Source organism: Myotis davidii, unplaced genomic scaffold (assembly GCF_000327345.1).
Source record: "Myotis davidii unplaced genomic scaffold, ASM32734v1 scaffold134, whole genome shotgun sequence".
NCBI lineage: Eukaryota > Metazoa > Chordata > Mammalia > Chiroptera > Vespertilionidae > Myotis > Myotis davidii.
In genome coordinates, this window is record NW_006288853.1 from 5,918,210 (window position 1) to 5,934,449 (window position 16,240).

Genomic DNA, 16,240 nt, shown 5'->3' on the forward strand with positions numbered 1-16,240 from the left:
TAAACCGCTCGCTATGATGTGCACTGACCACCAGGGGGCAGACAGTCAACTGGTCGACCAGTCATTATGACGTGCACTGACTACCAGGGAGAAGATGCTCTGACTGGTAGGTTAGCTTGCTGCTGGGGTCTGGATGATCGGGACTGAGCAGATGGGCCAGACATGCCCTGGAGCCCTCCTGTGGTTCTTCCCTGGCTGGTCAACCTCCCGCGTCCCTCCCGAATCCTGATAGTGCACTGGTGGGGTCCCTTGGCCCGGCCTGCGACCTCTCACAATTTGGGACCCTTCAGGGGATGTCGGAGAGCTGGTTTTGGCCCGATCCCGCAGGCCAGACTGAGAGACCTCACTGGTGCATGAATTTGTGCACCAAGCCTCTAGTGATTTAATAAACATTTTAATTTGATTGCTTGGTTGCTTTTAGAAAAGGCAAATTTTAATTTGATTGCTTTTAGGTAAGGCATGGACTTTCTCATATTCATTTAGATTATTTGCCTGATCCTTGAAGTTATATGACTTTGCCTGTCTGCAATTACCTACCACTTTTTCTTCCTTTACTGGAAGTGTCTACTAATATGATCTTTACTGAATCATGTTTGAGTCTCAATAATTCTGAAATTACCTATTTTTAGAACTTAACTCTAAGGTTTAATTATTAACTTAACAACCACACAGCTATAATGTGAAAAATGGCCAAACACTGTTCTATACCATGTGATTGCTTATAACTATTCGATTACCACTGCTATAATAATTTGAGAAATGGGGTACACATTACAGGCTAAGGATGCCAATTCATTAATAGCATGTTTCAAAAAATCTGCAATGATGACAGGATGAACAATTTGTTAAGAAATTTCATAGGAATGCCTCAATATTGGGGGACAATAATCGTCAATGCAACAACAATTTCTTTTTAGTTTTATCCTTCTTGTTAATATTACTATATATAAAACTCAAAACTGTTCTTAAGGACATATGTTAGAATAAAATGCCATTAAACACTAGAGAGTTCCTGACAATCTTCTTCAATTTTTTACATGTTTGTACACAAAATCTGTTCTTATATATTATACTACAAAATCATCAAACTCTTACTATCCATGTCACCCAAAAAGAATGAGGAAGTGAAAATATTTCTGATGGCAGTACTCACATCCCTGCTTAAAGGTAAAATATTCAGTAAGGTGTCTGCATTCATGATTGCCTCTCAGAAGAAATAATGTGCTTGGGTATAGTATCTTCAGGACCCATAAATATAAGACACACTGCAAAAGAAAATGTTTCCAGTGAATTTATCTTATATTTGTGTTTAACTTAGATGCTTGATCATTGCTCTTTTTCCTCTAACCCTATTACACTTACATTCTCTATTACTCATTATTATCTTTTTTCTCTGTTCCTAACTAAAATGTAAACTCCTAGAAAAGTACCTAGCCAACAGAAGAAGATCAATAAATATTTGTTGAATGAATGAGTCAATCTATTTAACTACTTTAGATTTACAAATTGTTTGCTGTAAAAACAATTAGCAAGTTGGTCTCTTTCCTAGGTAGATCAACAAATAATAATGTAAAAAATTATAGCAGCTAACATTTATTGAGTACTTGCGATTTATCAAGCACTGTAAAATTAATCTTGCTCACTTATTTCTCTAACCCTATGATGTAATATTATTTCTATTTTACAACTGAGGAAACTAAAGCAGAGTTTAAGTAACTTGTCCAAAATCATGAAACTTGTAAGTAATGGAGATAGAATTCTGATCCTCTGATGTTAAGCATTAGGCCATGCTACCTAAGGAAGGAAATAGTCACGTTTATGTTTATTTGTAATAAACTAATACTTTCTCTAAATAGATTTAACATAAGAAACAGAGTCACATTTTACTTATTTGGTTAAAAAAATAAGGAAGGACTATTTACTATGGAAATAATCTTGGTTTATATTACATATATAAAAAGAAAAAAGAAACTTTATTTTTAACAAGTTAAGGTCTACTGAAATATGTAACTATTTACACCATTTTATTCACAAGAAGAATTAAACCAGAAAAATACTTACTAAAAAATATTAAAGAATTACCTGTCCTTCTTGCATATTTTGATTCTTTGTTATTTTCCTTTTATAACAAAATGTATTAAGAGTCAGCAACAAGGGCATACACACCACCATGTTCAGTTACCAAATAAGTTTCCTAAGAATGTTTATTGTTTTTGTCAAAGCCCCCAGTCTTTTTGTTAAAGACTATTATCTGTTTTTCTTGAAGCCTTGAGGGAAGATTGAGGTGGCTGATAATGAAACTATGAATGGGAGGAAGTACTCAGGATAATAAAGTTCCTAAGCAAATTTCAGTGGACAGAGTGCTGAACCCCCTTGGCCACTAGGTATCCTAGCATACTTCAGGGAGGTTGACAAAAAAACTGAAGAAAGGGATATCAACAATGGTAATCAGCATGGAAAGTCACCAGGTTAAATCTTCAATATTTACCAGGAGAGGTGGGTTAAGAGCATAGGCTTGGAGTCAGATTGCCTGACTGCAGCTATTACTAACAATGTGACCCTGGGCAAGTTTACTTAACCTTTACAAGTCTGCAATTCCTCATCTCTAAAGTGGATAAAATAGCAGTACTCACCTCATAACACTGTTGTGAGGATGAAATTAATCAATGTGTGTTAAGTCCTTAGAACATGCTTGGAACATATAAAATGCTCAACACAAGTATCTATTGGTAGACCTTTTATCCAGCAACTTTACCTTTAGGAATCTGTCCTACAGAAATAATTGGGCAAGTATGCAAAGATGCATAAATAACTTGGCTTAATGAAGCATCATTTGTAATGGGAAAAAACTGCAGAACACCTTAAGTATCTAACAATAAGGAGTTTATTAAATCTATTGTGGTTTGTTTATTCAATGGGATACAATGCAGCTATTAAAAATGATGCTGTATAGAACAGACTGTCAAATCGCAGAGGGAAGGTGGGGGTGAGTGGATGGGAAGAGATCAACAAAAGAACTTGTATTACATATGCATAAACCCATGGACATAGACAATAGATGGTGAAGGCCTGGGGGAGGGGGGGCGGTGGGCAGTGGGCGGCAATAGGGCAGACTAGAAGGGGCCAATGGGAGAAAAAAGGGGACTTATGTAATACTTTCAACAATAAAGACTTACATTTTTAAAAAAAGAAAAAATAATGCTTTAAATTTATATTTACTGACTTGGAATACATCGCAGTATAAGGGTGTGTGAAAAAAAACTAGTTAGAGAAAAATATTATAATATAGTCTCATTTTCATTCAAAAAAGGAGAGTATAGCCGAAACCGGTTTGGCTCAGTGGATAGAGCGTCGGCCTGCAGACTGAAAGGTCCCAGGTTCGATTCCGGTCGAGGGCATGTACCGGGGTTGCGGGCACATCCCCAGTAGGAGATGTGCAGGAGGCAGCTGATCGATGTATCTCTCTCATCGATGTTTCCAACTTTCTCTCTCCCCTCCTCTCTGTGAAAAATCAATAAAATATATTTTTAAAAAAGGAGAGTATATAAATGTCAAATTGTTATATGCCCGAAATGTAATCTTATAAATTTTTTAAAAATTTTAAAAAGGAGATATATTAGAAAATACATATTGTTCTATTTTAACCTGATTTTATTTATATAATTAGAAAAGTAAAAGTAGAAAAAGAATCATCTACCATTAAGTGATAATCAACAGGTCATTTTAATGCCTCTTAAGTTTTTAAAAACAAATGAATAATTTCAGAATACACAGGATTCCATATAATATACTAGGGGTCTTAAGAGCTACAGAAGGAGGAATACAAGTACTAGGGTTTAAGCAATAAATGCATTATAATGTGCTTTATTTAATCAGAGAAAATTCAATTACTCTTCTTTCACACAGGTTAATACCTTTAGGGCTAAGAGAGAGAAATAGCACTAACTCCTTAGGGCTACTAGATAACAGGGCAATATAGACCCCTCAGTTTGCATATAATTTCCACTGAGAAAAATGGCAATTATATAAACAGAGTAATACAGGGAAATTAATAGATTATTTTGAATAACAGAATAAGGAATAAATAGTAGCTTTACCTAAAAACACAGAAAATACTGAGGTATTAAAAAGAACCCAACACAGGTACTTTAAGAAATTTATTTTACTACACTTAAAAGCAAATCAAATGACAGTATATGATTATTACCTCTATACTAAAATAACCTCTGTCCACATAATCACCAAGAAAAAGGTATCGTGTATTAGCAGGTGATCCTCCTACTTCAAAAAGTTTCATCAGATCAAAAAATTGGCCATGGATGTCACCACACACTGAAACAAGAAGATTATTAGATATGAAAAAAAACCACACTCTGAAATAACAAATTTTACTTAAATTCTAATTTATTTTACATAAGGGATAGTATAAATTCTATCAAGACATGACTGAGAAGGCAGTCATCTGTGAAGAATCATGATAGGGATGCTGTGTACCCAAGTGTTCATGTGCTCAAGATATAGAACAAGATGTAACAAAAGTAATAAACTTGAAGCCAGCAACAAAATTTTCATCTATATTTTATAAAGCTTCTCTTTAGAAAATCAACCATGTGTGTCTTAGGATGACAAAATTATAATGATGGCAGTAAAAACGCCAATCTAACTCAATACTTTCTGTAGACTTCTAAATAATTATCTTTGGTATCTGATATGATATTTAGGTATTTGTCCCTAATGACAGAAAGCAAAGGAAATAAGTATTTATTGAATCAAACTGAATTATGGCCAACACAACCAATGAAACCTTCAAAATAGCATATTAGACTAACTTCTGCACTCAGATTATTTAGGATCATATTTATTCACTGAAAATAGGGGAAAACTTTAAAAAATAATGTAAATTTCAAGATAATGTCCATGTAATATTAATTCAGTATATGCTATGATTAAAAAGGAGACAGCTCTATATCAAGGCAATTAAATAATGGTGTGATAAAAAAATAATATCCAAAACATAAATAAATGTACCTGTAATTGGAGCCTCTACTTCTATCATGGTTTTTTCTCTCCGAAGGATGGCAGCACCCTCATTGATAATTCTAAGTGCAATTTCTTCATCTACTCGACCTTCTTTTACTAAGTGGTTCTTCAGAACATCAACCCTAGGTATCCCATCCATATCAAATACTTCTTCAGATGTCAAGCGATGTGTTGGGGGGAAAGGGACAGCTGCAATTTTATTTGAATTAAGAAAAAATAAATCACTATAGATTATATTAACATAAAACTAATAAGTAGATCTAAGTAAATAAGAGTAAAAAATAAAAAGGTGGTTTTTGTTCTTCATTTATTGGATAGAAGTCTTAATTTTTTAAAAGCCTTTAAAAAAGAGCAAAGTATACGTCTTTTTATTAATCAGTATATAACATTTTGTATGTTGAGAATTATTAAAGAAATGAATTGTCTCACAAAATTAAAGTTCTTTCAGGATAAGCAGAGCTTTTTTCTTTAAGATAAAACATTTTTTTGGTAGAACTCTCATAACATATCATACACTTTTCACCTTATATGAAGTACAATAAATATAACTTAATACTACATAAGCCTGAATAAACAGAAATCCCAAATATAAGGTGATCCACCATGTTCCTAATAAGAATATAAAAAACATTGTTTTCTGGCCAACTTGAATAGAAACTTTTAGGGATACAGATAAAACAGCCAAATGCTTTCTTATGAAATTTAAATTAATTTAGATGCATGCATAGATTTCAAACATTAATAAATCATGACAATTTTGAAATACTGCTTTTCTCTTACCTTCATATTTCACAAAACACCCATTTGAAATAGTTATACACACCTTCAACATCAGTATATTCCTTATCATGGAGTCATTTTTTAAGTCACCTAATACTTTTTAAAAATATATATATGTATTATTGATTTTTTTACAGAGAGGAAGGGAGAGGGATAGAAAGCTAGAAACATCGATGAGAGAGAAACATCGATCAGCTGCCCCCGCACACTCCCTACTGGGGATGTGCCCGCAACCAAGATACGTGCCCTTGACCAGAATCGAACCTGGGACCCTTGAGTCTGCAGGCTGACGCTCTATCCACTGAGCCAAACCAGTTAGGGCTCTAACACTTTTTAAAAGCAAATTATCTTCACTTCCATTTAAGTTGTTTGAGAAAAAGCACTTTTTGAATATAATGATTACCCCCTCTTTAACCAAGAGCCAAAATGTCTTTATTTATGGGGTGTGGGGTGTGGGAGTGGAGTATAAACTGCCTCCATGCTCATCAGTAAGTTATCTACAGACCTATGCCTTTTCACTTCTTTTTCAACTCAAGGCACACTTTTACATTTCAGGATCAGCTGGGATACCTTTTATTTATTTATTAGAGGCCAAATTTCGTGCACGGGGGGAGGGGTCCCTCAGCCTGGCCTGCACCCTCTCGCAATCTGGGACCACTGACTCCTAACTGCTTGCCTGCCTGCCTGCCTGATCACTCCCAACACCTCTGTCTGCCTGCCTCATCGCCCCTAACACCTCTGTCTGCCTGCCTGACTGCCCTTAACCGCTTTCCCCTGCCGGCCAGATTGCCTCTAACCACTCTACCTACCTGCCTGATCGCCCCTAACCACCTCTGCCTCGGCCCCCACCACCAGGGCTTTGTCCAGAAGGACATCTGGAAGAAATCTAAATAGCATATTACCCTTTTATTAATATAGATTTTTTTAAGTCCTCAACTGAGGATATTTTTTCCATTGATTTTTGTAGAGAGTGGAGGGGGAGAGAGAAACATTGATGTGGGAGAGACACAACGAGTGGTTGCCTGGGCTGGGGATTGAGCCCTGCAACCAGGTATGTGCCCTTGACTGGGAATAGAACCCACAGCCCTTCAGTCTGCAGGCCAAAGCTCTATCCACTGAGAAAACCAGGCCAGGGCTGGAATACTTTTAAGAAATGGGTACAAGTTAAGGAGTGAAAAAATGCCACCCTAGATAAAAGTTAGGTAAAAATTATGGAAGATCAGTGTTGTTCTAACAACACAAACTGAAAGTAGAGAACAGGGAGTTTCAAAATAATATGTTTTAATATATCAGTACATAAGAAAATAAGAGGAAAAAGGCATGTGCTCTTTGGCAGGTAGGAAAGGAGCTTTAGCAAGTGGTCTAATCAGGCAAAAGAAAACTTACCAAATAGAATTTGGCCTAATAAGGTATTAATTATTGACCCTATTGGTCAATAGAGGGTTCAATATTTTTCATCAAAAATTAATATTATCATATGCACCCCTATGTTCATAGCAGCACAATTCACCATAGCTAAGATCTGGAAACAGCCTAAGTGCCCATCAGCAGATGCATGGATTAGAAAACTGTGGTACATCTACACGATGGAATACTATGCTGCTCTAAAAAGGAAGGAACTCTTACCATTTGCAACGGCATGGATGGAACTGGAGAGCATTATTCCAATACGCTAAGGTTTCAAGTTTGATCCCTCGGTAGGGCACATACAAGAATCAACCAATGAATACCTAAAGTAAAACAATAAATCGATGTTTCACGCGTTCTTTCTCTCTAAAATCAATCAATAAAAATATTCTAAAAATTAATATTCTCAAATTACTACTTTGTTTGGCAACTTCTAATTTTAAAGCATTTCCATCTATTTTCAGGCTTTTAAGAGGTTTTTCTTTTTTATTTCTATTTCATCTTCAGTCCATTATTCCTGCTTTCCTAGGTTTTTCTTCCTATACATTTTTCTCCTTATTTTCAGACTATTTTTCCTGCTCCTCTATATTTGTGATAGGGAAAAACCAGAACATAAATGTATGTAATTGTAATGTAAGTGATCAATAATTGAAATGGCTAAAATGGAGGATTAGCTGGAACAACCTAAAGGGCTATAAAATCACATCAAATCACCAAGTTTCCAACACTAGCAAACCTGATTTGATAATATTCATTTTGATCAAACTGTCCTGTTCAAAAACTTTAACCCAAATTTTACCATGATGAGCATATGTTCTTAGTAATCAATACCATGCACCGGGTATTTCATTCAGATTTAATGTATTGGTGCTAAAAAACAAGGCCTAAAAAAGATTTAATTTAGGAAGTTGGAAAAATAAACCAGGAACACAGATTGATCAGGGATGTGGGAGGGACAGAGATCTTACTTTTTCTACTACTGAGTAAGAAATCCTGAAAATTAATCGTGTTCCCCAAGTATAAGCAAAGGCTGCAAACGATTAGGCCCCCTGAGGCTTCCAACACCAATTGGGTTGCAGCCGGTGCCAAATGAACAACTTTACTCCAAAGTACCATTCAGATGCCCGTGCTATTGGCAACGACGTAAAATGAAGTCCCCCCTGTCATCTATACTTCTGAATTTTTCTTTGTATTTTTTTAACTTAAAATATTTTTTTTTATTGATTTCAGAGAGGAAGGGAAGGGGATGAGAGAGATAGAAACATCAATGATGAGCATTACTGATTGGATGCCTCCTGCATGCTCCCTACAGGGGATAAAGCCCACAACCAGGACATGTGCCCTGATGGGGAATCAAACCATGACTTTCTGGTTCATAGGTCAACTTTCAATCACTGAGCCACACTGGCTGGGCTCTCTGTATTTCTTTCACCTATTCCATGCCATCCTCTGGCTGTTCTCCTCCCTCTGAATCTTTTTCACTGAGGCCTCTAGAATTCCCATTACAAGCAAAAAAAAAAAAAAAAAAAAAAAAAATCCACCCCTCCTGCCCCCATTTTACTCTTTGTTCAAAGAACTCTTGTCTTGCCGAAACCGGTTTGGCTCAGTGGATAGAGCGTCAGCCTTCGGACTGAAAGGTCCCAGGTTCGATTCCGGTGAAGGGCATGTACCTGGGGTGTGGGCACATCCCCAGTGGGAGATGTGCAGGAGGCAGCCGATCGATGTCTCTCTCTCATCGATGTTTCTAACTCTCTATCTTTCTCCCTTCCTCTCTGTAAAAAATCGATAAAATATATTTAAAAAAAAAAAAAAAAACAAACAAAGAACTCTTGTCTTCATCTCTCTAGTTTAATTAAATCTTAGTTCCCCTGAAGGACATTTCTCAAACACATTTTTCAAAGTGAACACTCCTCATTAATCCACACTCTACTACTCCAGCAGAGAAAAAAAGTTCAGTCGTTAGCTCCCCATTACCACTTCCAATATCATCACTTCATTGAGGCAAAAAAAAACACCTCCTCCTTTTAAGTCCCTGCCTTTGTTAAACTTCTAGTCATCTCTCATATGAAACTCACAATATATAGGAAGGAGGAGTAAGGGAGAATTGCTTGTTTTGTGTTTTTTCATGTTTTTATTGATTTTAGGGAGAGAGGAAGGGAAAAGGATAAAGAGAAAGAAACTTTGATTAGCTGCCTCCTACACGTCCCCTACTGAGGATTGAGCCCAGGCATATGCCCTGACCAGGAATCAAACTGGCGACCTCTTGATTCATAGGTTGATGCTTAACCACAGAGCCACACCGGCTGAGCTGGGTTATTTTTAAGATCAGAGACTTAACTATGTTTATCTGCTCAAAGGAAAGACCCAATGGAGAGTCAGAGGCAGAAGAAACAGAATCGGGGGACATGCGTGGGGTCTGGGATTCAGAGCAGATAGAATGTTTAGTATTGGATGGGAGGAATACCTCTTCCCTGAGATAGGAAGAAATATAAAGGTAGCTATCCCTTATCTTGACAACTAAGCTTCTTGAAAAAGTAATCTACAACGGATATCTTCATCTTCTCACTTTTTGTCTATTTTCCTTTGGTCCTGGAAAACTGGGGAAGGAATTTCCCCCACTCCTGGAATTACTACGACCTTTTCAATTATTCCCATACTCCACAATCATCAGAATACTTATTCCAAAATTCAACATTCTTGCCCTGGCTGGTGTGGCTCAGCTGGTTGAGCACCAAAGGGTTGCCAGTTCAATTCTCAGTCAGGGCACATGCCCAGGGCTGTAGGCTCAATCCCCAATTGGGGGCAAGCAGGAGGTAGCCAATTGATATTACTCTCTCACAGAGATGTTTCTCTCCCTCTCCCTTCCTCTCTCTCTAAAATCAATAAAAACATTTAAAAAAATTCAGCATTCTCCTGTTTCAAGACAGGTTTCATTACATAATATCTAAATTCTTTATCCGAACATGGCATACAAGATTCTGTGATCTGACCCTTCCCTACATTTCCAACCCTCATCTTTTGCACTATCTCACGTTCCACATACATCCTACACTATGGACACTTTATTTTCATTTTTAAATTACATCGTTTTATTTAAAATGTTTACCTTGCATGCCTGTTTGGGGGTACACTATTCCTATCTTTTGCCTAATTTCTCCTTGTCCTTAAACTCATTTCAGTGTTCCAATTATTGAAAAATTTTCCTAATGTTTCCAGACGACGTTAAGGTCACCACCTCCTTTGGGCTTCCATAGCATAACATTTGATGCACACCTATATCATGGCACTTAGCAACTGCACTGTAAATATGCTTCCCCCATGAGCTTATGAGCTCCTTGAAGGGAGAGGGCTGTCTTTCATCTCTACATACCTAGAGATTGGAACATAGGTAACTAGTAAGTGTTTACTGAATTGAAGATATACTACAGCTCCTAAAATATTTGTATATCTTGATACTAATTTATAGCGATAAAAACATACTTATAGTGCTTTATAAAGTATTTTCACATACATAATCCTGTATGATTCTCAGAGACATCCTGTGTGTTTGTAGGGCAGGTTTTATCTCTATTTCACAAATGAGGTAACAGTTTTGACTCAAAGTATTTCAACTAACTGGGTTTGAATCCTAGCTCTACCTTAACAACCAAGGTAGAGCCATGATTGCAATTGAGATCTTCAAATGCTAATCCAGTACCATCTGTCTTATACTAACGCAATGACAATGCCTTTGTAACTAAAAGATTCATCAGAAGTCTTCTTAATCATGAAAAACGGTCGCCAGAGGTAGAAGCATGCATTGGCCACATGCTCTTAAAGGAAAAGGCTCAATAAATCCTATAGTACTGTATTCAAAATTTCAAAGTATCCTTTGAGTTCCTTTTAATTTGTGGTGGTTTTGTGAATACAATACCTTTCCGTCAAAACTGATTCCCTTTCCCAGCTTATTTTTGTTATATTACCATTCTCTGTCACTCAGACTTAAAATTTTGGTGTCGTTTTTTTAGGCTCCAAGTCCTATTGTTCTTCATATGCTCATTTTCTTACATCTCCATTATTGCAATCAATGTTAGCTAATTCAAGGTCTAACCACTTTGTGTACTAGAAAAATCTAAGCTCTACTTTTTCTCCCCCTTGATTGTGTAAAGCACAGCTCGATTAACCAACTCAAAAACTTTGGGTAGTTTCTTAAAAGGGAAAAAAGCCTGAAACGTATTTTCTTTTTTAAAAAAATTTTTGTCTGATTTTGAGAGAGGAAGAGAGAGAAACATCGATCTGTTGTTCCACTTGTTTATGCATTCATTGACTGATTTTTGTATGTGTCCTGAACAGGGATGGAACCCACAACCTTGGCGTATTGAGACAACACTATAACCAAGCTACCTGGCCAGGGCCTGGAACTTATTTTCAGCGGCCTTCTCAATTTGTCTTCACATGTCATTCTAATCTCTGCCTCTAAATTTAATCAACGTAATCAATTCCTAAAGCAAAATTAGCTGGATTATTGTTCCCTTTAAAAAGTTTTGCTCTTCCACCTCTTTCATTCCCATATCCAATAACTGATCCAATATATATCTACCGTTTAATATTACTCATAAGTTGTGTCATATATGGTTTCTCTCTTTCCATTAATTCATGCCTTGGTCATTCTGTATTTGAACTACACCATTAATCTTCTGACACCCTGATTTAAGCCTCTCCCCTTCTAACATTTTGTTCTACACAATACCATATTAGCTTTCAAAACTAGGATACTGGATCATTCCTCTACTTTGAAACCTTCAACAATAATGGTGGTGGCAACCATTGCTGAATACTTATCATGTGCCAGGCCAGACACTGTGGTACTTTACCTCGACTATCTTCATTAATCCTTCAAAACCCCCATAATATTACTTCATTACCTCTACTTCACAGATGAGAAAATTGAGGCTTAATGATATTAAGAATATTGTCCACAGTAAAAAGGTTATTAAGGTAGAGCTAGGATTCAAACCCAGTCAGCCTAATTCTAGAACCTGTGTTCTTAATCATTCAGAGATTATACTGTTTATTAGCTCAAGTCCTAGCTTTTCAGCTGGTGTACAAAAGATCCCTCCAACTTCATCTCCTGCCATTACTTGCCAAGCACTTTACACACTGTCACATATTTCACGCTTAAGAAAAAACACAACTCCATGCCTTTCTGCTGCTGTTTGTGCTACCAGAAAATATTTTCTCTACCCAGACCTAACTTCTATCTAGAGAAATTCTACTTGTCTGTTAAGGCCCACCTCAAAACATAAGCCTTGGTGATGCTTTCTCTCCAGGTAAGATAGTCAATCCCTTTTTTACAGCTCCAACAGCACTTTGTACCTAGTTCACTGTATTATTTATTACAATAATGTCTCCTCCTCTAGACTGCCAGCACTCCAAGAGAATCTATCTAACTTAATATATTTAATTCCCCAATGTCTAATGTAACACCTGGTGCAAAGCAGGTACTTAATAAATGTTGCACAAATAACTGGTTCCAATCCTCTACTTATCTGAAACCTACCCATCCTTCAAGGCCTCTTTACTCCTATACAAACTGTTGCTAGACCACGCCAGTCCAGAGTCATCACAGCCTCCTTTGAACTCAAATAATTGCTGGTTCTGCCCCTTAGCTCACATTTATCAAACACACCGGTCCATATGACATATAACCTTTCATGAGTACTTATTTCTTCAAGAACCAATACTGTATTTTATCTTTTTACACTTGTTTTTCTACAGTTTTAGAATACAGCAGGCATTTAACAAATATCTCCCATTTGATTATTTGACGTATCAAAATAAATTTTACATACCAAACAAGGATATCCAATTAGCGTCAGCTTATCTTATCTCTGTGTATAGGGCATTTTTATGATGAAATAATGTCATATGATTGGCAGTAAAACATAACTCATTTAATAAATCAAGGTTCTTTTCACTAAACTTCCTTACAACTTTTTTGAAAATGTTTTTATTTCAGAGAGAGGAAGGGAGAGGGATATAGAAACATCAATGATGAAAGAGAATCATGGATCAACTGCCTCCTGCATACCCCCTATTTGGGCTCGAGCCTGCAACTGGGGCATGTACACTAACCAGGAATCAACCGAACTGTAACCTCCTGGTTCATAGGTCGACGTGGAACCACTGAGCAATACCAGCCTGGTGTTTACAACTTCTACCAATTCATTCAATGGCTCTGGAACCTGAAACCTTTGCCTCACTAGTAAGCAGCTGTATTCCTCCTTGGCATGTTCCTTCTAAGATGTCTTGTTACCACAGTGTGTTCTCTCTCTCTCTCTCATATACACATACATACACACACACACACACACAAACACTATTCTCTGTTCTTTTGCTTTCTCTAGGACACATAGTACTGAAGAATTATTTTAGTAGGCTTAAGAATTTAATGGGGGTAGAAAAAAAATTAAACATCAATTTTAAGAGTTATCTTTTTACATAGGCAAATCCACAAAATACCTCTAGTAAACAAAAATTAAAATTCAAGTTGGTTTAAAATATAATGAAATAGAATTAGCAAGAAACACTGAAGTAGCTATGTGACCCCAAGACCTATGTGTTTCATCTAAAAATCTGTAATGAGCCGGGCCAGTGGTGCTTAGTGGTTGAGCATCATCTATGAACCAGGGGTTCACGGTTCAATTCCTGGTGAGGGCACATGCCAGGGTTGTGGGCTTGATCCCCTGTGTGGGAGGTGCAGCAGGCAGCCGATCAATGATTCTCTCTCATTATTGATGTTTCTATTTCTACCTCTCCCTCTCCCTTCCTCTCTGAAATAAATACAAATATTAAAAAAAAAATCTGTAATGAAAAATAAGCAATCCTAATAAAGCTAAGGTACTGGAAAACACTTTAGCCAAATGACCTAAGCAGGGCAGGCTAGCAACAGAACCTAAGTAAATCAAAGGTTGCCCATCAGAAATATATCAGCTTTAAAAAATTTAAAACACATACTCTCCAGTGTTTTGGTTTAATCAGAAAATCTGATAATTTAAGAAATGAGGTTAAAAATATATATATATTGAATCCAAAAGAAAGTCACATTGTGTGTGCTAAAATAAACATACACACGATATAGACCAATGATGGCGAACCTATGACACGCGTGTCAGAGGTGACACGCAAACTCATTTTTTTGGTTGATTTTTCTTTGTTAAATGGCATTTAAATATATAAAATAAATATCAAAAATATAAATCTTTGTTTTATTATGGTTGCAAATATCAAAAAATTTCTATATGTGACATGGCACCAGAGTTAAGTTAGGGTTTTTCAAAATGCTGACACGCCGAGCTCAAAAGGTCGCCATCACTGATACAGACAATGCACTTTAAGTGATAAAGTACACTTTTTTAAAAAATTAAGACTAAAAGATTCAATCATCTCAAGGGACAATCTAGTCTTACAAATCTGGGTACATTTTTAAAGTATCTGGAAAGAAAAGGAAGTGTCTGTACAATTTAGGTCAAGCAAATTTGCGGGGGAGGAGGGAGAGCGATATACATAAAATTCAAAGTTTTATGCTTTAATTAATTACCCATACCAACTTTGTTGATGTGGCAGTAAGGCACTTATGGAGATGCAGTTAGCTATTTTTCCTAGTTTGTTTCTATTTTCTTATTTCCAACTTCTTATCTAAAAGAATAGAAAAATGCTTAACGGAAAATAGTTAAAGAAGGCATACTATTCTCACCTAAAGCACTTGGGCTGCATAAACTTTAAAAGAGAAGAATTATACCAAAGCCATCAGCTGGAGTGGGCTTAAAACTAAATTTGCTTTAACTAACCAGAAAACCTAATTACTCATTATTAGTGATATGGAATTACCACTAGTAATTTCAGTGAAGAGCTAATTACATGTATACATGAATCACCTATAGTATTCCAATATCTCAAACTTCACATGAAGTGAATTTCAGACACCTGAATATTCAACGCTGAAAGACCTATCTCCTCCCTTTAAAATCCATGTGACTATAAAATACAGGCCTCTTGACTAGAAGTGTTAAGAGTATAAAATAGAGAAAAGGAAAAGTTCCAGGGTAGAAACGACTACTTGTATTTGATACCAATGATGGTCTCCATAATATTACTAATATGAAATGGTACAACTGCAAAACTAGCACATATTGTACTTTGTAAAAAATCTGGATTTTAACAAGTTTTAAAATTGATTGAATGAACACTGTGGATATCTTCTCTGTCATCAAATGTAACATTATGGTATGCAATTATTGAATGAGGAATGCAAGAACCTGAAATCTAAAAGTGGGTTTCTGTATGAAAGGTGAATTTCCCAGTAATTTCTGAGTAAGCCAGGGGTGAGACTCCATGTGCAAACTAGTCTGTTGCAAACTATCTCTATAAACATATGATCCATATCAGGCATTCCAACTGGCTAACAAACACAATAAAGAAATGAAAGTTGACTTGATGAAAAATATACTATTGAGTACATGAGATCTTATACCTATAAACTCTACTTAACTATGATTTTCTACTTACTAAATCAAATTATTTTTATTCCATATTCAAAAATGACTGTTTTGGAATCACAACTTACCCCTAGAATACACCTTGTTTGAAATCTTATATTTACTGTATTTAAGTAGTACAGGGAAAACATTATCTACACTAATAAAAGACAAACATGCAAATTGACCACACCTTTGCTACATCTTAAGCCACGCCCACCAGCCAATCAGAGCAGCTATATGCAAATTAACCCGACCAAGATGGCGGCCAGCAGCCACCGAGCTGGAGCAAGCAGGAGGCTTGGTTACCCCAATGATGCAGGAAGCCAAGCTCCCCGCTTGCCGTGGCCTGGCTCTGAGCTCCAGTCAAAGCAACAAAGTTTCAATTATAGAAAGTAAATAAACCCCAGATACCTGCTTTCAGCCGTGGCCACAGAGCTGGAGTGAGCAGGAGGCTTCCCTCCTGCCCGCCCTGGCCGGCCCCTGAGCTACCCTCA

The 16,240-nt window shown here is 36.5% G+C and overlaps 1 protein-coding gene across 7 annotated transcripts in view; it reads right to left on the bottom strand.

Moving 5' to 3' along the window:
* The window catches only part of PPP3CB (protein phosphatase 3, catalytic subunit, beta isozyme), a 35,736-nt gene extending 30,480 nt beyond the window's left edge, over positions 1 to 5,256 (bottom strand). For all 7 annotated transcript variants that reach the window (XM_015562154.1, XM_015562152.1, XM_015562153.1 and 4 more), the window contains exons 1-3: positions 5,029 to 5,256; positions 4,208 to 4,332; positions 1,154 to 1,265 (exon numbers count right to left, since the gene is read on the bottom strand). In XM_015562154.1, coding sequence (XP_015417640.1) covers positions 1,154 to 1,265; positions 4,208 to 4,332; positions 5,029 to 5,179 — 388 coding nt within the window. In that variant the 5' untranslated portion in view covers positions 5,180 to 5,256. The remainder of the gene's footprint in view (positions 1 to 1,153; positions 1,266 to 4,207; positions 4,333 to 5,028) is intronic.
* Positions 5,257 to 16,240: the final 10,984 nt, after the last annotated feature.